This window comes from Macaca thibetana, chromosome 6, assembly GCF_024542745.1.
Source record: "Macaca thibetana thibetana isolate TM-01 chromosome 6, ASM2454274v1, whole genome shotgun sequence".
Taxonomy (NCBI): Eukaryota; Metazoa; Chordata; class Mammalia; order Primates; family Cercopithecidae; genus Macaca; species Macaca thibetana.
In genome coordinates, this window is record NC_065583.1 from 144,420,531 (window position 1) to 144,442,548 (window position 22,018).

Genomic DNA, 22,018 nt, shown 5'->3' on the forward strand with positions numbered 1-22,018 from the left:
ACTAAATGTTCTTTCCCTCTACTAGATTGCAGAGCAGCCTGGCAATCGGGATTAGCATTGTCGAAAGCTAATAACTGCAGCACTATATCCTGAGCAGCCGAATCTGCAATCATCTTTTTAAGAGGCTCTTGTAACCGAGCTATAAAATCAACATATAGTTCTCTTGGTCTCTGTTTTATAGCACTAAAGGAAGGGTATTGTTCCCCACCTGAATTGATTTTTTTCCCCAAGCTCTAATGCACACCCCTCTAAGCTGTTCTATGGCATCATCCTGCATGACCAGTGTTGCATCTAAACCAGCCCAGCCGCCAACCCCCAAAAGCTGGTGTGCAGTTATATTAATTTGAGGTTAGGCCTGGACATTGTGACCAGCCTGAATGGAAGCTTCATCTGCCCACCATGTTTTAAATTGTAAGAACTGAGCAGGAGTTAGACAAGCTCGAGTAAGAGCATCCCAGTCAGTAGGAATCATCTGACTGGAAACAGTAACATTCTTTAACAGTCCCATGACAAAAGGAGAACATGATCCATACTGACTTATTGCTTGTTTTAATTCTGTATCTTCCTTTCCTTTAAAAGGAAAAGGCTCAAATGTAGATGTAATATTTCTCTGTTGATCTGGGGGGTGTATTCTAATACGAACTGCCAAGCCTCTAAATCACCCTCTTGTCTAGCTTGCTGAATTCCTGCCTGAATAGAACTAAGAGCCATTGCTTGAGGCGCTGCTTGAACAGTCACTAGGGCAATGACTTTTTGCCCAGTGTCCTCTGGAAAAGAAAGATCTGGGGGGTCATTTTCTTCAAAATATTAATGAGGGGGTGCAGAAGGGTAGGGATGAACCTGTCCTTCCTTTGCCACTTTAGCTTTAGCTGGCAAATAAACATGCTCTGTAACCTCTTCTGTTACTTCTCTATACTCTCCATCCTCCTCATCAGTGTGAAAAAGTTCCAAGGTGAAAAGAACCAGACCCCAAGCCTGTCCCATTGTTACCCTGACACTTCTGAGCTCCCCTTCTTACTCACCACAGGGATTGCTTTAAGAATACTCAGGTGTCCTCCAGCTAGTTTTCCATTCCAACTGTCACTCCAGCAACCCTTCGACCTGTATTCGAGCTCCCATGAATGGACACCACTTGCTGAGACCAGCTTGGTCAGGGAGACCCTAACCCAGTGGTGCTGGAGGAATTAAAGAACACAAACAGAAATATAGAGGTTTGAAGTGGGAAATCAGGGGTCTCACAGCCTTCAGAGCTGAGAGCCCCAAACAGAGATTTACCCACATATTTATTAACAGCAAACCAGTCATTAGCATTGTTTCTATAGATACTAAATTAACTAAAAGTATCCTTTATGGGAAATGAAGGGATGGACCAAATGAATGGAATAGGTTGGGCTAGTTAACTTCAGCAGGAATACATTCTTAAGACACAGATTGCTCATGCTATTGCTTGTGGCTTAAGAATGCCTTTAAGCGGTTTTCTGCCCTGGGCAGACCAGGTGTTCCTTGCCCTCATTCCCATAAACCCACAACCTTCCAGCTTGGGTGTTAGGGCCATTACGAACGTGTTACAGTGCTGCAGAGATTTTGTTTATGGCCAGTTTTGGGGCCAGTTAAACTTCCTGGCTAGATTTTGGGGGGTTTGCTCCCAACACTGGGTTGGAAATTCTTTTCTTTAAGAATGTTGAATATTGGCCCCCACTCTCTTCTGGCTTGTAGAGTTTCTGCCAAGAAATCTGCTGTTAGTCTGATGGGCTTCCCTGCTTCCCTTTGTGGATAACCCAACCCTTCTCTCTGGCTGCCCTTATCATTTTTTCCTTCATTTCAGCTTTGATGAATCTGACAATTGTGAGTCTTGGAGTTGCTCTTCTTGAGGAGTATCTTTGTGGCATTCTCTGTATTTCCTGAATTTGAATGTTGGCCTGCCTTGCTATGTTGGGGAAGTTCTCCTGGATAATATCCTGAAGAGTGTTTGCCAACTTGGTTCTGTTCTCCCTGTCACTTTCAGGTACACCAATCAGATGTAGATTTGGTCTTTTCATATAGTCTCATATTTCTTGGAGGCTTTGTTCATTTCTTTTTACTCTTTTTTCTCTAAACTTCTCTTCTCGCTTCATTTCATTTATTTGATCTTCAATCACTGATACCCTTTCTTCCACTTGATCGAATCAGCTACTGAAGCTTGTGCATGCATCACATAGTTCTCATGCCGTGGTTTTAGCTCCATCAGGTCATTTAAGGTCTTCTCTATGCTGCTTATTCTAGTTAGCCATTTGTCTAATCTTTTTTCAAGGTTTTTAGCTTCTTTCTGATGGATTCGAGCATCCAATCAGAAGTTTCTTATTACTGATTGTCTGAAGCCTTCTTCTCTCAATTTGTCAAGGTCATTCTCCATCCAGCTTTGTTCCATTGCTGGCAAGGAGCTGAATTCCTTTGAAGGGGAAGAGGCACTCTGATTCTTAGAATTTTCAGGTTTTCTGCTCTGGTTTCTCCCCATCTTTGTGGTTTTATCTACCTTTGGTCTTTGATGATGGTGACGTACAGATGGGGTTTTGTTGTGGATGTCCTTTGTTTGTTAGTTTTCCTTCTAGCAGTCAGGACCCTCAGCTGCAGGTCTTTTAGAGTTTGCTGGAGGTCTACTTCTGACCTGTTTGCCTGGGTATCACCAGTGGAGGCTGCAGAACAGCAAATATTGCAGAATAGCAAATGTTGCTGCCTGATCCTTCCTCTGGAAGCTTCTTCTCAGAGCAGCACCTGGCTGTGTGGGGCATCAGTTGGCCCCTACTTGGAGGTGTCTCCCAGTTAGGCCATTTGGGTTCAGGGACCCACTTGGGGAGGCAGTCTGTCCATTCTCAGATCTCAAACTCTGTGCTGGGAGACCCGCTACTCTCTTCAAAGCTGTCAGACAGGGATGTTTAAGTCTGCAGAAGTTTCTGCTGGCTTTTGTTCACCTATGCCCTGCCCCCAGAGGTGGAGTCTACAGAGGCAGGCAGGCCTCCTGGAGCTTCGATGGGCTGCACCTAGTTCAAGCTTCCCAGCTGCTTTGTTTACCTAGTCAAGCCTCAGCAATAGTGGTTGCCCTTCTCCCAGCCTCACTGCTGCCTTTCAGTTCAATCTGACTGCTGTGCTAGAAGTGAGTGAGGCTCCGTGGGCATGGGACCCTCTGAGCCAGGCACAGGATATAATCTCCTGGTGTGCCATTTGCTAAGACCGTTGGAAAAGTGCAGTATTAGGGTGGGAGTGTCCCGATTTTCCAGGTACCATCTGTCATGGCTTCCCTTGGCTAGGAAAGGGAATTCCCTGACCCCTTGCACTTCCTGGATGAGGTGATGCCCCGCCCTGCTTTGGCTCACATTCTGTGGGCTGCACCCACTGTCCCACAAGCCCCATGAGATTAACCTGGTACCTCAGTTGGAAATGTAGAAATCACCCATCTTCTGCATCTCTTATGCTGGGAGCTGTAGACTGGAGCTGTTCCTATTCGGCTATCTTTGAACCTTCCCCATGACTTGCATATGTTAAACCTTCCCTCTGTCTCTGGGACAAAGCCCATTTGATCATGATGTATTATCTTTTTGATTTGCTGTTGGATTCTGTTTGCTGGTATTTTCTCGAGGACTTTTGCATCTATGTTTGTCAGGAATATTGATCCGTAGTTTTCTTTTTTGTTATGTCATTTCCTGGGTTTGGCACAGGGTGATACTGGCTTCATAGAATGAGTTTGGGAGGATTCTGTCTTTCTCAATCTTTTTGAATAGTTTCAGTAGGATTGGTTCCAATTCTTCTTTGACTGTCTGGTAGAATTCAGCTATGAATCCATCTGGCCCTAGGCTTTTTTGTTGCTGGCAATTTTAATCAGTAAATTTTACTTATTCAGTCTCACTGCTTGTTATTTGGTCTGTTCAGGATATCTATTTCTTCCTGATTTAATCTGGGAGGGTTGTAAATTTCCAGGAATTTATCCATTTCTTCTGTTTTTTAGTTTGTGTGAATAGAGGTGTTCATAGTAATCTCAAATGATCTTTTGTATTTCTGTGGCATTGGTTGTAATGTCTCTATTTTCATTTCTAATTGAACTTATTCAAAACTTCTGTCTCCTTAGTTAATGTAGTTAATCGTCTACCAATTTTGTTTATCTTTTCAAAGAACCAGCTTTTTGTTTTACTAATCTTGTGTAATATTTTTGTTTTAATTTCATTTATTTCTGCTCTGGTCTTTGTTATTTCTTTTCTTCTCTAGCTTTGGGTTTCTTTTGTTCCTGCTTATTTAGTTCCTTGAGGTGCAGAGTTAGGGTGTCAAGTTGTGACCTTTCAGACTTTTTGATGTAGGCATTTAGTGCTATCAACTTTCTTCTTAGCACCACTTTTGCTGTATCTCAGAAGTTTTGATAACTGTGTCATATTATCATTCATTTCAAGTAATTTTTAAATTTTCATCTTGATTTCATTGTTAACCCCAAAATTAAACAGGAGCAGATTGTTTAGTTTCCATGTATTTTTATAGTTCTGAGAATTCCTTTTGGAGTTGGTTTCTAGTTTTATCCTACTGTGGTCTGAGAAGATTCTTGATATGATTTTGATTTTTAAAAATTATTGATACTTGTTTTGTAGCCAATCATATGGTCTATCTTGTAGTATATTCCATGTGCTGATGAGAAGAAAGTATATTCTATAGTTCTTGGGTCAGATGTTCTGTAAATATCTGTTAGGTCTATTTGTTTTAGACTATTGTTTAAGTCCATTGTTTCTTTGTTGACTTTCTGCCTCGATGGTCTGTCTAGTGCTGTTAGTGCGGTCTTGAAGTATCCCACTATTATTGTGTTGCTCATTATATCTTTCTTTAGGTCTAGTAGTAATTGTTTTATGAATTTTGGAGCTCCATAGTTAGGTACACATATATTTTAGATTACAATATTCTCTTGTCAGATTAATCCTTTTATCATTATATACTTGTAACCACCTAACAGGTTCTTTCTGCCCACTGCACAAGCAAAATCAGTTCATGGCATTGTGGTGAAGAAAGAGTTTAATTGATGCAAGGCCAGCCATGCCATGTGGTCAAACCAGGATGGAGTTTTACTCAAATCAATCTCATCAAAGGCTTGTACATTAGGGGTTTTTCAAAGACAGTTTGGGGGAAGGGATTGGGCTGACCAGATGAGGGGCTTACTGCTAATTGTTTGGGTTGGAGACGAAATCACAGTTGAAGCTGTCCTCTTATGCTGAGTCATTTCTGTGGGACCACAGGAGTGGTTGGTGGGTCCATATGGGTCCAAGTGAAGCCATCTGTGTCAGACATGCAAAAAACCTGAAAAGATATCTCAAAAGGCTAACTTAGGTACTATAACAGTGATGTTATCTGCATGAGTAATTGGGGGAGTTGTATATCTTGTGATCTCTGGAATAATGGCTGGCAATCATTTATATCCACACCTTAGCAGATTTCAGGCTCTTCTCCTCCTCCTAAGTCTGGTGGTCTCTCATTAGCTTTACAAAGGTGGTTGAGTTTTGGGAAAGATTATTATCATTTAAACTACAAATTAAATGTCTCCCAAAGCTAGCCAAGCCTAAGCCCAGGAATAATTAAGGCAGCCTGAAGGCTAAAGGCAAGAGGGAGGTTGGTAGATCAGTTCTCCCTCACTGCCATAATTCTCTCAGTGACATAATTTTTGCAAAGGTGGTTTTATAATGACCTTCTTTGTCTTTTTCTTTTTTAACTGTTGTTGGTTTAAAGTCTGTTTTATTTGATATAAGAATAGCTACTCCTAGCCAGGCACGGTGGCTCATGCCTGTAAATCCCAGCACTTTGGGAGGCTGAGGCAGGTAGATTACCTGAGGTCAGGAGTTCAAGACCAGCCTGACAAAGATGGTGAAACCCCATCTCTACTAAATTTACAAAAAAATTAGCCAGGCGTGGTGGTGGGCACTTGTAATCCCAGCTACTCAGGAGGCTGAGGCAGGAGAATTGCTTGAACCTGGGAGGCAGAGGTTGCAGTGAGCCAAGATCACACCTTGCACTCCAGCCTGGGCAACAAAGTGAGACTTCATCTCAAAAAAAAAAGAAAGAAAAGAATAGTTACTTCTACTGGCCTTTGGTTTCCATATACACAGAACATCTTTTTCCACCCCTTTACCTTAAGTTTATGTGAATCCTTATGCATTAGATGAATCTCTTGAAGACAGCAGATATTTGGTTTGTGATATTTTATCCATTCTGTCAATCTATATGTTTTAAGTGGAACGTTTATGCCATTTATGTTTAATATTAACATTGAGATGTAAGGTACAATTCTAGTCATCATGTTGATTATTACCTGGATCCTTTTGTGTGTGTGTGTGTGTGTGTGTGTGTTATTGTTTTATAGGTCCTGTGAGTTTTATGCTTTCAAGAGGTTCTATTCTGACGCATGTCAACTTTCAAGATTTAGAACTCCTTTTAGAATTTTGTGTATGACTGGTCTGGTAGTGACAAATTCCTTCATCATTTGCTTGTCTGGAAAAGACTTTATTTCTCCTTCATTTATGCAACTTAGTTTTGCTGGATACAAAATTCTTGACTGACACTTATTCTGTTTAAGGAGGCTAAAGATTGGACTCCAATCCCTTCTGGCTTGTAAGATTTCTGCTGAGGGGAAGACTTTTTATCAATGGCATAAATGTGTGATGATGGAAACAATCCAGTGGGAAGAGAAAATCAAAGATGCAGGAGAGAAGAAAAAAAAACATTTTTGGAGGGCTGCTCTTTAGTATATGAGAGCAGATGGAATCTATTCAACATATAAAAGAGTCTTAACTAGGCCTTAGATAAGAGTAGGAATTGTTTATCCAAAGTAAAAGGAAGGACGACAGATTCAGGTAGGTTAGAAGACATGGTGGGAAGGACTTGAGGAAATTCTCTTCTATTGCTTACTTTACTCGATAAAGTAGGAAGCAAGGTTACTAGCTATGAGTGAGGAGTGGAAGAAGGCATTAGAGACTTGATGAGAGAAAAGAAGCCATGAAAGAGTTATTCAAAAGTGTGTGAAGTTTATTGGACTAGGGAAAGAATGTCTGCCAGGAGCTTTAAAGGGCCACCTGAGGTTAGTGATCAGAAATTCAAAGTGAGACAAGCCATTATATTCAACAGCATGGGTGCAGGCAGAGAGCAGTGGGAAGCTGGATTTAACCAGAGTCATGGTTTAGCAAAGTGAACACAACAACCTGGGAGAGAGACAGGGGAACTTAGGGAGTGCCCAAAGGCATTATAACATTAATAGAGATCCTCCTCCAGTGAATGTCACCAGCCTCTCAGTTGCTCAACTGAGAAACCTTGACCTTTTCCTCAACCCCTAACACCCAAACACCAAGTCCTATTTATTTCACCTCCTAAATATCTCCTCCTTTCCTCATTGGATTAAGCTACTGTAATTTGTCTTCATGTTTATATCATTTCCCCCATAGCAGCCAGAGGTGATGTTTCAAAAATTGCAAGCCTGATCATGTAACTCCCTGCTTACAAGTTTCCAACAGCTTCTTACTGCCCTTAATGTGAAATGACTCACAATACCTTGGCTATGGCCAACTCTCCTGCCTCTTTTTTGGCTTATATTTTTCCTTCTTCCCCATATGGCATCCCTACTCTCTTCTTTCAATTCTTCAAAGTCAGTCATCTCTGAGGGTGCATATACCCCCAGAGGATGCCCAAGATGATTCACTGGGATGAGGGAAAAAATATTAGAACTTCCTTCTATATTTATTTGTGATTACATATTTTTAATTTCTGTGATTATATATATTGAAAATGTGTAAACCAGTAGTACATGGATACACTTTATAAATACATATACATATATTAGAGTAGTGCTCAAAAATGTTTTATTATGCACATGCAGTTGTAAGAATATGTACAGAGACCACATGGACCATTTACCTAGTTTCACACAAACTTGCATCTTTCAAAACTATGATCATAACCTTGATATTAATATTGATTTAATTCACTGATCTTATTAAGATTTTCCCAGTTCTTGTATTCATGCGTGTGTACGTATTTTAACTCTATGGAATGTTATCACATAAATAAGTTGTTATATTCACCACCACAGTAAAGATACAGGACAAGTCCATTATTACAAGGGCACTTCAAGTGGCTCTTCTATAGTCACCTCCTAACCCCCATACCCTATTCCTGACTCCTGCCAGCCACTAATCTGTTCTCCATTTCTATAATGTTGTCATTTCAAGAAAATTATGTACAAGAAATCATGCAGTAGTAACCTTTTAGGATTGGCATTTTTCACTCACCATACTTCTTGGGCAATTCATCTAAGCTATTGTATCAATAGTTGGTTCATTTTTATTGCTGAGTGGTATTCCACAGATGAAGGTACCACAATTTGCTTAACCATTCACCAGCTGAGGACATGTAGATTATTTCCAGTTTGGAGCTATTATTCATAAAACAACTAATGATGTTGAATATTAAAAAAAATGTTTTATTGACAAAGGAAGACAATCAAAAAAGCTTGTAGACCATAACCCTAATGTTTCAGGTCTTTCTTACCTCAAGATCTTCTGTCTTACCCATCTCTCCTTTTAGAACCTCTCCCTGCTTTTCTCTAGCTAACTCTTGAACTCCAGAGAAAGTGTTAAAAGTCTTCCCTAACCCCCAGACCAGGGGTACCTCCACCTGTTTTATGCCCCCAATGCCCCTGGCACTTTCCCCCCGAAGCCCACTGTACCTGATATTTTCTATCTGCCCCTCCAGATCTACTCTCCACCCTTCTTCATTCTGCTCTCAGCCCAAGACTACAACAAATCTCCTTAGTCCTCTGGGTTCCAGTTGACTTTGATTTCTAGGGAGCCCTTGCAGGGGAAGGAAAGAGAGAGAGGGCCTAATCTTATTCCCCCAGCCCCTCACTGTAAGGCTGACTCAGGAAACTTGTGTGTCTAGAAGGAAAGCCTCAGCTTCCCTCTACACAACACTATCTTCCTAGGTTTTAATATCTGCTCCCTTCCCTTTGTCCCCTTGGTCCTGTAGATGTATTTTGCTTGGTCTAATCTAGGTTTTGAAATTTGAATTATTTGTCGACACTTAATAATGGGAAGATTTTGCATAAAATTTCAGATGTCTGGCTTCTCTTGAAAAGAATTCAGAAGAAGGTTTGACAACACTGAGCCTGCATTCCAAATAGTAACCAAATAGTGTGGCCTTGAGTAGAGCCACCGCTTCCACTGGGGCAGCTACTCTTAAGGATTCACCATCACCAGTGACTCCCTGTTGCATACAATAATCTTGCTTTGCTCTTACCACCCTGGCACTGGGAGTCATGGTTTAAAGAATGTGTTGCCTGCTAGGTAGGTCCTGTGTCAGACTTCTCATCAGATTTGGAGAAAAGGCATGGCTGGCCTCTCCCATCTGTCTGCTTTACTCTCTCTCCCCTTGCACCACCTACAGTGTCCTCTCTCTGGGATTTCTATCATTCTATCATCCCCTCCTAGACCCCACTTGCTCCTAGGCTTGCTGCTCCTCTCCGCACTTCTCACACCCTGCCAGAGTGCCTTTTTTTTTTTTTTTTTTTTTTTGAGACAGAGTCTCACTCTGTCACCCAGGCTAGAGTGCAGTGGCGCAATCTCGGCTCACTGCAACCTCTGCCCCCTGGGTTCAAGCAATTCTCCTGCCTCAGCCTCGCAAGTAGCCAGGAGTACGGACAGCTGCCACCGTGCCCGGCTAATTTTTTGTATTTTTAGTAGAGGCAAGGTTTCAGTTTCACCATCTTGACTAGGCTGGTCTTGAACTCTTGACTTCATGATCCACACGCCTCGGCCACCCAAAGTGCTGGGATTACAGGTGTGAGCCATCACACCCGGCCCAGAGTGCTCTTCTTAAATGGGACTCAGATTACAACCCTCTCTCTTAAAACCTTGCTAGATTTTCTCATTGCCCTATAGTTAAAGCCTGCATTTCTAAATCAATCTCCTGGCTTATCTGACCTTTACCTACTACCAGGCTGATCTGGGGCCACTCCTCCTCATTCTGCTTTTCCAGAACAGTGGGTTCCTCAAGTACACATCTTATGTCTTGCCTGGGCAGCATACTTGCCAAGCTCCTGGGCCAAGTATGAGGCCTCTCTCCTCAATTCCTGGTCACAACCTAAGCGCCCTTACCCAGATAGTGCCTTTCCATTCTATGTCTGTATCTCTTCCTAATAGGTGCTGTACTTGTAAGAAGGGATTTTTTTTTCAGTCTTTCTGTCATTGGACTATGAGAACAGTGTTCATCTTTTTCACTGCCTGATTTATAGTAGGTGCTCATTGAACATTTATTGAAAGAGCAGATTTAGAGATCTAGCTCTTCATGGAATAGCAGTTTCTACCACTTAGTGACAATGTGGAATACCAGGGCTTCTAAAGTGTTTAGTATGATCATACATTTATGCTATGAGGCCTGCCTGTAGGGTGATTGCACACGAGGTGAGGCCATCGGGGCACCTACGGCAGAGGATTTAAGGAAGCTTTCACCCTTACAATGCCTCTCCTGCCACACTCTAGACCTGGCTCTGGGAGGGAAGCCTTTGCTAAGAACCATGAAAGGAAAAGAGAAAAAGAAAATTAGGGTGGTGCTAAAAGGAGATTTGTGATGGCAGCCTGACACCCACCACCTGATTCTTGAACACTCACTGTGGATAGAATGGTGTATGGTGGCCACAGGGAGGAGAGGGCAGCAGAATGATGATACCTTAACTGACACCTGAGTATGTGATGGGAGAACTGAGGAGAAGCAGGGGGGTTCTTCTACAGGAAATTGAAGGGTGGAATTCATTATTCTAGCCCTTAAAACAACAGCTTACCCAACAGGTTACACAAAACCAGGTTTCTGTTTCAGATAAACAGGTAAAGGAACTCTTAATCTTAAAGACTGAAAAGTAGAAAAGAAAGGGAAGAAGAGTGCCCCAGGATTGCCATTGCAGGTTCTTTTGTCTGGGGCTGATTGCCAGCTGAGCTTATTCAAACCCCAGAGCAAACATTCTGCTCCTGCTCTCCTAGAGCCGCCCTCCTGCCGCTCAGTATTGCCTCCTGCGATGAAGGGCTGGCTCAGCAGACACCAGTGAACCCTTTTCCATTCCAGAAGCCCCAGTGGACCTACTTTAATATACCAATAACACTCCTATTTTAAACTAGCTGTATCTATTTTCGTGCTAATAATCACAGTGCCAAAGTTCTTTAAAGCAGTTATTTTGTAAGTAGGTCAAACAGGTACTTTGGGATCCTGTTCTGTCTGTTTACTGGCCGGGTAACCTCTTTGTTATCTAATTCAAAGTCCGGTACGGTTTGAACCAAAACAAAAAATGAATGATGTTTCACTTGTAGTCAAGATTCATTCATTTTCTAACATTAATCATTTTCATTACACAATAAGTCTATATTCATGACAAAAAAATAGAAAATACAAATAAGCAAAACTAAACTGAAAGGAAAACTATCTGTGATCTGCCAATTAGAAAATCTCTATTCTAAACATTTTGGTAAATATGCTACCAGATTTTTATCTATGCAAACGTGTATTTGTATTTTTCCTCACTTGTCTATTGAACACCTTTTCATCTTAATTAGTTAGCATCATTATTTTTGATAGCTTCATGGTGTGCCATTATAAAATTAGATGTACCACACTTTAAGTATCTCTCTTGCTGGATACTTAAGCTATTCCCAATATCACAGAAGTCTTTTTATACATACATCCTTGTACATGCATCAGATTCTTTAAGATTGCCAAAGGTGAAGTGGTTGGGTCCCAGGGTGCAACTGTTTTTTAGCATTTCAATACATAATACCAAAGTACAGTCCAGAACCATTGTACCAACTAATGCTCCCACCAGCAGCACATTGCAGTGTTGATTTCCTCCTGGTCTCACCAGCACTCTGTCAACACTGGGTACTGGTGCGTCGTGTACATGACATTATATGCCAGGCACTGAGAGTGAATTAAAACAGTTCATGTTGGGAATGGGGCAAGAGAGGGAGATAAACAAGGGAGTTGACATCTACAGACCAGTTAGCTGAGATTACAGTACATTAGAGCTCCAAATGCACAGAATCTGAACATCACGTTCATCCTAGGACAAGTGTTACAGAGGCTTCCTGAAGAGGTTCATTCTGAGGCTCACCTTGAAGGATCATCAGGAGTTAATGATGAGTGTATTAAGCCATTCTCGCATTTCTATAAAGAGATGCCTGAAATTGAGTAATTTTTTTTTTTTTTTCTGAGATGGAGTCTTTCTTTGTCACCTAGACTGGAGAGCAGTGGCGCGAACTTGGCTCACTGAAACCTCTGCCTCCCCAGGTTCAAGCGATTCTCCTGCCTCAGCCTCCCGAGTAGCTGGGATGACAGGCACCTGCCACCGGGCCTGTCTAATTTTTGTATTTTTAGTAGAGATGGGGTTTCACCATGTTGGCCAGGCTGGTCTCAAACTCCTGACCTCATGATCCTCCCGCCTTGGCCTCCCAAAGTGCTGGGATTACAGGCGTGAGCCGCCGCACCCAGCCAAAATTGAGTAATTTATAAGAAAAAACTGTTTTATTAGCTCATGACTCTGCTGGCTGTACAGGAAGCGTGGTGGCATCTGCTTCTATAGAGGCCTCAGGAAGCTCCAATCATGGTGGAAGGTGGAAGGCACATCACACTGTGAAAGCAGGAGCGAGAGTCAGGGGAACATGCCACAAGATCCCATCACTTTTAAAGAACCAGATCTCATGTGAACTCAGAGCGAGAGCTCACTTATCACTAAGGAGATGGCCCAAGCCATTCGTGAGACATCGGCGCCCATGACCCAAACACCTCCCACCAGACCCCACCTCCAACAGTGGGGATTACATTTCAATGAGATTTGGGTGGGGACAAATGTCCAAACTATATCGATGAGTAAAGAACAAGAGTAAGGAACAGGGAAGCAGTGATGGAGAGAATGATCCAGGTAGAGAAAAGTTTCCAGGCATGAATGTCCAGCACCTTTTCAGGGAACAACAAAAAGTTCTGTAATGGTTGCAATAAAGGGTGCGTGGGGTGTTGGGGATGGTGGACAGGAATGATGGACAGTGAGGCTGATGAGATGCGCTGGGTCTCATCAAGAAGTGTCCTCCGGGCTTAGCAAAGGAGCTCTAACTTTATCTGGAAACTTTCCTTGGGAGGCAGGATTTGGCATCAAAACCTGTGTGTGGAAGACTCACACTGATCCAAGGGAAGGGCACTGATGCTGGGCTCAAGCATTGCTTTGTCATTCCCTGATGAGCTCTGTGAGCTTGGGAATGTGTCTAGTAAAGGAAAGGAGCTGATCCAGGTCCTCTTGAATTCTGGCACGGTTTTTTACTTTTTTTCCTTGCAGAAAAGGTGGCCATTAAGATCCTGGACAAGACCAAGTTAGACCAGAAAACCCAGAGGCTACTATCCCGAGAAATCTCCAGCATGGAAAAGCTGCACCATCCCAACATCATCCGCCTTTACGAAGTCGTGGAGACCCTATCCAAGCTGCACTTGGTGATGGAATATGCAGGGGGTGGGGAGCTGTTCGGAAAAATTAGCACTGAGGGGAAGCTCTCTGAACCAGAAAGCAAGCTCATCTTCTCCCAGATTGTGTCTGCCGTGAAGCACATGGTGAGCAGGGGTGACGAGTGAGAACCTTGTTCCCATTCCACCGACATTGGGAGAACAGGGCTTTAGGTTACCAAGCCTCAAGTGTCCCAGAGGGCTTTTGTCCTACAAAGCAGACAGTAGTGGATATTGTGGGGGGGGGGGGGGGGGGGGGGGGGGGGGGGGGGGGGGGGGGGGGGGGGGGGATTGTGGGGGCGGTGGGGGGGGGCAAGTCATAGCAACGAGTGATAGTCCCTTCTGAAAGTCAGAAGTCTGGCTGGGAGCATGCTCCTTGCCTGTGAAGCAATATCCAGGGATGTCCAGTTACACATCAACCTCCTAGCTTCTGCAGATGTTGGCAGGACTCACAGGGAGCATCTGATGAATATCGCCCACTCCCTGGCCATACCCATTTCTCCAACCTCATCTTCCACTATCTGGATAGCTGGCTCCTCACTGCTTCTTGGTTTTGCTTTCCTATTTCTGTCTAGGATGCCCTCATATGACATCTCACATTCTAAATCCTATTCATACTTCATGCCCAGCTCAGTTCATTCTCTCTCTCTTTCCCACCCCCCGCCCCATGTGTGTGTATGTGAGAGAGAGATGTTCTTCAATCTCACATCAGTAATACTGATCTTTTGCCTTCAGTAAGATCCCCTAGCTCTTATTGCCTCTGTGCCCAGTAGATTAACACTTGGTTCTGTCTTCCTTCTTTCCTTCCTTCCTTCCTTCCCTCCTTCCCTCCCTCCTTCCTTCCTTCCTTCCTTCCTTCCTTCCTTCCTTCCTTCCTTCCTTCCTTCCTTCCTTCCTTCCTTCCTTCCTTCCTTCCTTCCTTCCTTCCTTCCTTCCTTTCTTTCTTTCTTTCTTTCTTTCTTTCTTTCTTTCTTTCTTTCTTTCTTTCTTTCTTTCTTCTTTCTCTTTCTTTCTTTCTTTTTTTTTTTTAGACAGTCTTGCTCTGTTACCCAGGAGTGCAGTGGCATCATCCTGGCTCACTGCAACATCCACCTCCTGGGTTCAAGCGATTCTCCTGACTCAGCCTCCCAAGTAGCTGGGATTATGGGCATGTGCCACGATGCCTGGCTGATTTTGTATTTTTAATAGAAATGAAGTTTCACCGTGTTGGTCAGGCTGGTCTCGAACTCCTGACCTCAAGTGATCCACCTGCCTCGGCCTCCCAAAGTGGTGGGATTACAGGCGTGAGTCACCGTGCCTGGTTGGTTGTGTCATTCTTATTTTAGTTCTTTGGTTACTTCTTTAGATAAATCTGGACTCCTAATGCACACTCTATAGTTCCCCCAAGAACTGGCTCTTTTGCTGCCTCCTTATTTTTGGCCATATTGCTGGCCATACAGGAGGAACCTGACTTGCAGACCTGACTATCACTTTTACTACCAAAAGTTTTGGTCAGTCACCCTCTTTACTCAGATCCCAGTTGAATGGATCTGTCAGAAAAGAGACACTTGTCTAGGGTCTATATTAGTTAAGAGGCTATTTGTAATTCGCTTCTCGGCCTGCATGGTTGTGGGAGCAAGAACGGGATCAGTGAGCCACAGTGAACCCCATTATATGCCAGGCACTGAAAAAGTCAAATAAAACAGTCCATGCTGGCAATGGGGAAAAGAGGAAGAATTTGCAAGGGAATTCATGATGTAGAGGGCCCAAAATAGCAGTAAGGAAGGAGAGGAGGAAGAAAAATAAGTGAGCCAGGGAGAAGAACTTGACTGTAGTGGTGGTGGGTGTTTCAGACCTGTGATATATGACCAGTCATCATTTAAGTGGCTTTGGGCTGTGGTGAGCTTTCCCAGGGCCAGAGAATAAGCCAGATCCATACCAAGAAATAGAACAGATGGGCAGAGTCTTCCACATTCTACTTGGAAGAGTAACCTGGTGGGAGAATAGAAGAGAATCCAGCAATAGAGGGTACAGACGTTAGTCTTCAGCAGCTCTACTCCCTGCCATTTCTCCAACTCTTTGCAAACAGGAAGTGTGTTTCATAGCCATAGATCCACATCTTATTGAGTTTTTTAATATGTCAAGACCATGCTGAGCACGGTTCTCATCACATATAGTTGGCATCACATATAGTTCTCACCACAGCCTATGGTTATCAGTATCCCACTTTACAAAGAAGGAAACTGACATTCACAGTACCCAACTGGTATAGTTGAACCTGGAATTGACCAGACTGTCCCCTCCAAAGCCTGGATTCTTATTCCAGGAGGGCCATCAAGAAAGGTGACAAACACAAAGCCATTTTCCCAGAGCCCTTGGGACTGAACAGGTCAAGGGTCCTCTGAAGACTGTCTGGATTCAGGATGCAAGGGTGGGAGTGCAGCACGTGCCCACAATCCACAGTGTGTTCTGTGGCTAGATCCTTGCCAAATGCAACCACCTCCCTTCTGCTGAATTCTGTAAAGATAAAAGAGTCTACGCCAAAAAGCATGGCCGGAAAGTTAGGGGAGGGCTCCAAGCTTTCCTGGTCTTGGCCCTGGTCAAACGATCCATCAGCCAGAAAAACCCATGTAGGACCTCAACAACTAAGGATTACTATTTCATTGTATTTCAGAATGTGTAGTTTCATAAGATCTGGATCTTATTTCTGGTGTTAGTTTCTCAGTCCACATGTGTGGAACAGACTCCAACCCTTACCACACAGAATAGGAACTTTGGTCTATTTGGGGAGATGTGGGCATTACATTGGGCTAAAAGTTATGACAGGGTTTGCTATCACGACTTAAGTTGATCCTCACTGAATTTGTTATTCCACCATCATTATCTCACTGTTTCAGAGCAACTTATACATTTTTTATTTTGGCATTTTACTGTAAAAATGACTGTTCTCTATGTCTTCTTCCACAGCATGAAAACCAAATTATTCACAGAGATCTGAAAGCAGAAAATGTATTCTATACCAGTAATACTTGTGTGAAGGTGGGCGATTTTGGATTCAGCACAGTAAGTAAAAAAGGTGAAATGCTGAACACTTTCTGTGGGTCTCCTCCCTATGCTGCACCTGAACTCTTCCGGGACGAGCACTACATCGGCATTTACGTGGATATCTGGGCCTTGGGAGTGCTTTTGTACTTCATGGTGACTGGCATCATGCCATTTCGGGCAGAAACCGTGACCAAACTAAAAAAGAGCATCCTTGAGGGCACATACAGTGTACCGCCCCACGTGTCAGAGCCCTGCCACCGACTCATCCGAGGAGTCCTTCAACAGATTCCCATGGAGAGGTACGGGATCGACTGCATCATGAATGATGAATGGATGCAAGGGGTGCCATACCCTACACCTTTGGAACCTTTCCAACTGGATCCCAAACATTTATCGGAAACCGGCACTCTCAAGGAAGAAGAAAATGAAGTCAAAAGCACTTTAGAGCATTTGGGCATTACAGAAGAGCATATTCGAAATAACGAAGGGAGAGACGCTCGCAGCTCAATCACAGGGGTCTATAGAATTATTTTACATAGAGTCCAAAGGAAGAAGGCTTTGGAAAGTGTCCCAGTCATGATGCTACCAGACCCTAAAGAAAGAGACCTCAAAAAAGGGTCCCGTGTCTACAGAGGGATAAGACACACATCCAAATTTTGCTCGATTTTATAAACTGCACTAGACTGCTTATAATTAACCGAGATCATTATTGCTGCTTCTAAATTTTTTTTCAAGGACAACTTGAGTGGAGACATTTTTGTAATTTTTAAATAAACTTAAATTTGAGATATGCATTTTTTTCTCCAAAAGGTCTATTAGCTCGGATTCTGGCTTGATTTGGGATCTTGTTTTATTATCAAATTTCAGCATTCATTCAATCAAGAAATATTTTTCCAGTGCCTCCTGTGTGCCAGACACTATTTAAGGTGCTACAGAAATAGCAAGAAATAAATAGGCAAGGTCCCTCCACTCATGTGTGGGACATTCTAGCCCAGGACAAAGGTACTAACAAGTACATTTTTTAAAAAAGAAAAAGATCAGTGATAGATGCTATGCAGAGAATTCAAAAAGGGTGATCTGATATCAGAGGCTTGCTACTTTGGATTAGTCGTTAAGGAAGGTCACTTTGAGTACGTATCAGTTTAAGATCTGAATGAGAAGCAGGAGTGACTCTTACAAAATGCCAGAGCATTCCAGGCAGCTAGGGGTTTCAGACTCAGTTCCCCTCAAAACAGAGCCTAAGACAAATGATTCCATGTAGAGCAGTTTATTTGGGAAGTGATCCCAGAGCACAGGAGTGAAGTACCGGGGAAACAGTGAAAGCTAATACACAGACACATTAGCAAGTTGGCTAGTGCTACAGTTTCTGGTACTTGGTTTTGCAGGATCCTCAGAGGAGCCTGATGAAACACATCTCAGGTGTCTGCCCTGGGTATGGAAGGGGAAAGCATTTAACCATAAGCTTTTGCTCACCGCTGATCAAGGGTGGCCCTTGGTGTCATTTGCCCTGCACTTCCAGATTGGGCTGTGTGAGTGCCAAGTGGGTTCCCTATGCTTCCCTTGCCTTCACGTCAGAGAAGTCTTGGAGCAGGAGGGAAGAGGTACACCACCAGTATGATACCTCCTTTCTGTGCCTGCTTGTCCACTGGCATGGGGAGCCCAAAGTGACCATGTGACACTTGTAGATTTCAATTCACTGGAACCCTTATCAAGTCCCCTGATGAAAGCATCCCTGATCCCCTGGGAACCAAACCTTTTAATTTAGCCTGGATTGTAGAAAAAAAGAATAGAAATTAATCAAGTGCGTCACCAATTGCGTGATGGTGACAGGGGTCAATCTACTTCCACCTAGTGGTTTCCAGACCTGTGTGTTTTAATGATAGGGACATGTATCAGTCATTATTAAAGCACATTACCGAATCCTGGAGGACAGCACCCCAACCCTGCAGGCTGCTGTCTCATCTCCGGTGTCTTAGCTGAACCATTCCATTGTTCTGCTTATGTTGGCTGCTTCTGGTGTTGAGGTAAGATGAGGGGATCCCGTTGTTATGTGCCCATCGCACCACCTCCTTTATCCAAAAAGTGGTCCTTGAGGCAATGTTTGAGATATCATAACAGTGAATCAGGTATTCTGTATGTCTTAGTGTGCTTGTATGGAAAGACACATTGCAGGCAGAAAAGGCAAACCTGTACCCTGAGATGTCAATTCCAATAAGGATGACTCATTCCTGGGCCCATCTGAATTCGTGACTCCATGGATCTGATAACGCCCAGCTCATATGTTAACAGCTCTGTTTACCTAGTCCTTGGTATCTCATAATTTGGTTCTCAGCCTCCACTGGGGCCCAGTAGCACATCAGGAGTCTGAGTAGTTCTCTGTTGCAGGAAGCATGGCGTTACTCCAGGATCCTACAGAGTTGTGCTGTTATCTCCTACTGGGGCTTTCCAGAGGTCCCGCACAACATTTTTAACTGCCACATACACGGCCTGAATAGCAGTTTGTTCAGAAGCCAAAACTGCTGTAATCTTTTTTTTTTTTTAAATGGGATCCACTTGAAACTGGCATTAAATGGGTGAAAGGAATACACCAAATACAATATATGTGCTTCCAAAGTCCAGAGGGACCTACTAAATCCTATGCCTCTATCTTAGTGTTAAGAGGTTGGAAGATACAAGAAATTGTTCTTTACTATAGAAGAAATATCTAGGCATGCCTCAACTCATTGGTCTTCTAAACTCTTCATCAATGTGGCATGCCCCAGATTCTTCATAGAGTTTATAATCCACACTCCGGCACATGTAAGCCTTACTAGGGCATTTGTAATACTTGCCGCTTCCTGATAGCCAATTCCCCTAGCATGCTGTCACAATATAGTGGGCTGGCATGATGTCCTGTAGAATGTAAAGATGATCAAGGTCCTTTTGGATTATATTGTGATATAGAAAAGGAGATTTAAGATTTTTGGGGGCAACAGAGTAAATGAGAATCGCCGTCCATCCCAGAGAAATGTGAACTGCTTTTGATCCTCCTTTCTGATGGAAATTTAGAAGAGTGAATTTGCCAAATCAATAGCTGCATATCAAATGCCAGAGGATGCCAGTAAAGATACCACATCCAATACAGCAGCTACAACTGAGACTAGCAGTAGTCCGCCATCATTCTCCATTATCTATCTGCTCTTTTTCAGGAGTCTGATGGTAACTTAAATGAGATTATGATGGAGCCCATTACGCTTGCATCCCTAAAATTTTTTGATGGTGACACTGATGTCTGCCATTCCTCATGTGGAGTGCTCATAATTTATTAACATGGCCAGGGAGAGGTTTCCTCTTCCTCCCATAATGGTTGTTACTTCACAGGTCTAAGACCTCCACGGGGATCTAAGTATATTGATCCCAAATATATACTTAGAGATTGGGAAAATAATTGCAAAATGGGAACCATTATGTGATAGACTGGCCAGGACTCCCTTTATCATATGGTTTCCATAACCCCTCATCTACATACAAAGCCATAATAGTATCCAGTTCTGAAAAATTCTGGGCATGTACATCATATATACTTGTGAAAGCAAGGCCTTTCCTCAAGACCAGTCCTTCTCTTCATTGTGCACTGGATCTGTAAATTGACTTAGATCTAGAAGCTGATGAAGAGACCGTGATTTTCCCATTGTGACAGGCTACCTTAGCTTTACGCTCACCAGTTTTCCTTGTTTTTTCTTTTTTTGGTCATACTAGTCAAGTAACATACCAGTCAGCTGTCTCCCAAAATTCCATGATTTATTAGCCATTGTCACAAAGCCCTGCAGATCAAGGCAGCCTGATTGATTTCCACTCCAGCCTTACTGTTTATTTTATTGTGTCCACCTTGCCTCTGACATTTAAGTGATAATACATGACCTCTACCATTCTAGTCTCATCATCATCTCCACTGATGATATCATGCTCAATTCCGTGGCAGCATTTCTTACCATCAACACCTGCCTGCAATGGGCAGCCACCACTGAACTTTTCTCAGGTGCTGCCACAACCCTCAACAGTGCATTCCTTTTTTTAAAAAATTATTTTTTATTCATACACAACTGGGGTACATGTGATATTCTGATACATGTATACAAGGCATAATGATCAAATCAGGGTATTTAGGATACCCCATAACCTCAAACATTTATCATTTTTTGGTGTTAGGAATACTTCAACTTTTCCAGCTATTTTGAAATATACAATAAATTATTATTAACTACAGTCACCCTGCTGTGCTATCAAATAGTATAACTTATTCCTTCTAACTGTATGTTTGCACCCATTAACCAACCTGTCTTCATCCTCCACCCCTACCATACTTCACAGCTTATTAGCACCATTCTACTCTCTACCTCCATGAGATCAACTTTTTAGCATTTATATACAAGAACATGTGATATTTGTCTTTCTGTGCCTGGCTGATTTCACTTAACCTAATGACCTCCAGTTCCATCCATAATGCTGCAAATTACATGATTTCATTCTTATTTATTTATTTTTTTGAGACAGAGCCTCACTCTGTCGCCCAGGGTGCAGTGGTGCCATCTCAGCTCACTGCAACTCCTGCCTCCCGGGTTCAAGTGATTATCCTGCCTCAGCCTCCCAGTAGCTGGGATTACAGTCGCCTGCCACCACACCCAGCTAATTTTTGTATTTTTAGTAGAGACGGGGTTTCATCATGTTGGCCAGGCTGGTCTCGAACTCCTAGCCTCAAGTGATCCACCCACCTTGGCCTCCCAAAGTGCTGAGATTACAGGCATGAGCCATCACCCCCAGCTGATTTCATTCTTTTTTATGGCTGAATATTCCATTGTGTTTATATACATTTTCTTTATCCATCCATCCATTGATGGAAACTTATGTTGGTCCCATCTCTGCTATTGTGAATAGTGCTGCAACACACATGGGAGAGCACAGGTATTGCTTTGATATACTCATTTCCTTTCCTTTGGATAAATTCCCAGTAGGTGGACTGCTGAATCCCACGGTGGTTGTATTTTTAATTTTTTCAGAAACCTCTATATTGTCTTCCATAATGGCTGTACTAATTTACATTCCCAACTGTGTATAAGAATTCCCTTTTCTCTAGAAAAATACAAAAAGAAAACAAAAATTTCCTTTTCTCTGCATCCTCACCAGCATTTGTTATTGTCCTTTTGATAATAGTTATTCTAACTGGGGATGAGATGCTATCTCATTGTGGTTTTGATTTGCCTTTCCCTGATAATTAGTGATGTTGAACATTTTTCCACTCACTTGGCCATTTGTATGTCTTCTTTTGAGAAATGTCTTTTTAGGTCCTTTTCCTACTTTTTAGTGGGATTATTTGTTTTTTTTGCTGTTGAGTTCCCTGTATATTCTGGATATTAGTCCCTTGTCAGATGAAAAGTTTGCAAACCAGTGCATTTTATATTGCCTTAGTGATGGCAGTGTCTTCCTGAGGAACATAGTT

General features: G+C 42.8%; 1 protein-coding gene across 3 annotated transcripts in view; it reads left to right on the forward strand.

Moving 5' to 3' along the window:
• The window catches only part of NIM1K (NIM1 serine/threonine protein kinase), a 93,588-nt gene extending 76,252 nt beyond the window's left edge, over window positions 1-17,336 (forward strand). For all 3 annotated transcript variants that reach the window (XM_050793463.1, XM_050793466.1, XM_050793464.1), the window contains 2 exons: window positions 13,358-13,626; window positions 16,465-17,336. In XM_050793463.1, coding sequence (XP_050649420.1) covers window positions 13,358-13,626; window positions 16,465-17,214 — 1,019 coding nt within the window. In that variant the 3' untranslated portion in view covers window positions 17,215-17,336. The remainder of the gene's footprint in view (window positions 1-13,357; window positions 13,627-16,464) is intronic.
• The last annotated feature ends 4,682 nt before the right edge of the window (window positions 17,337-22,018 follow it).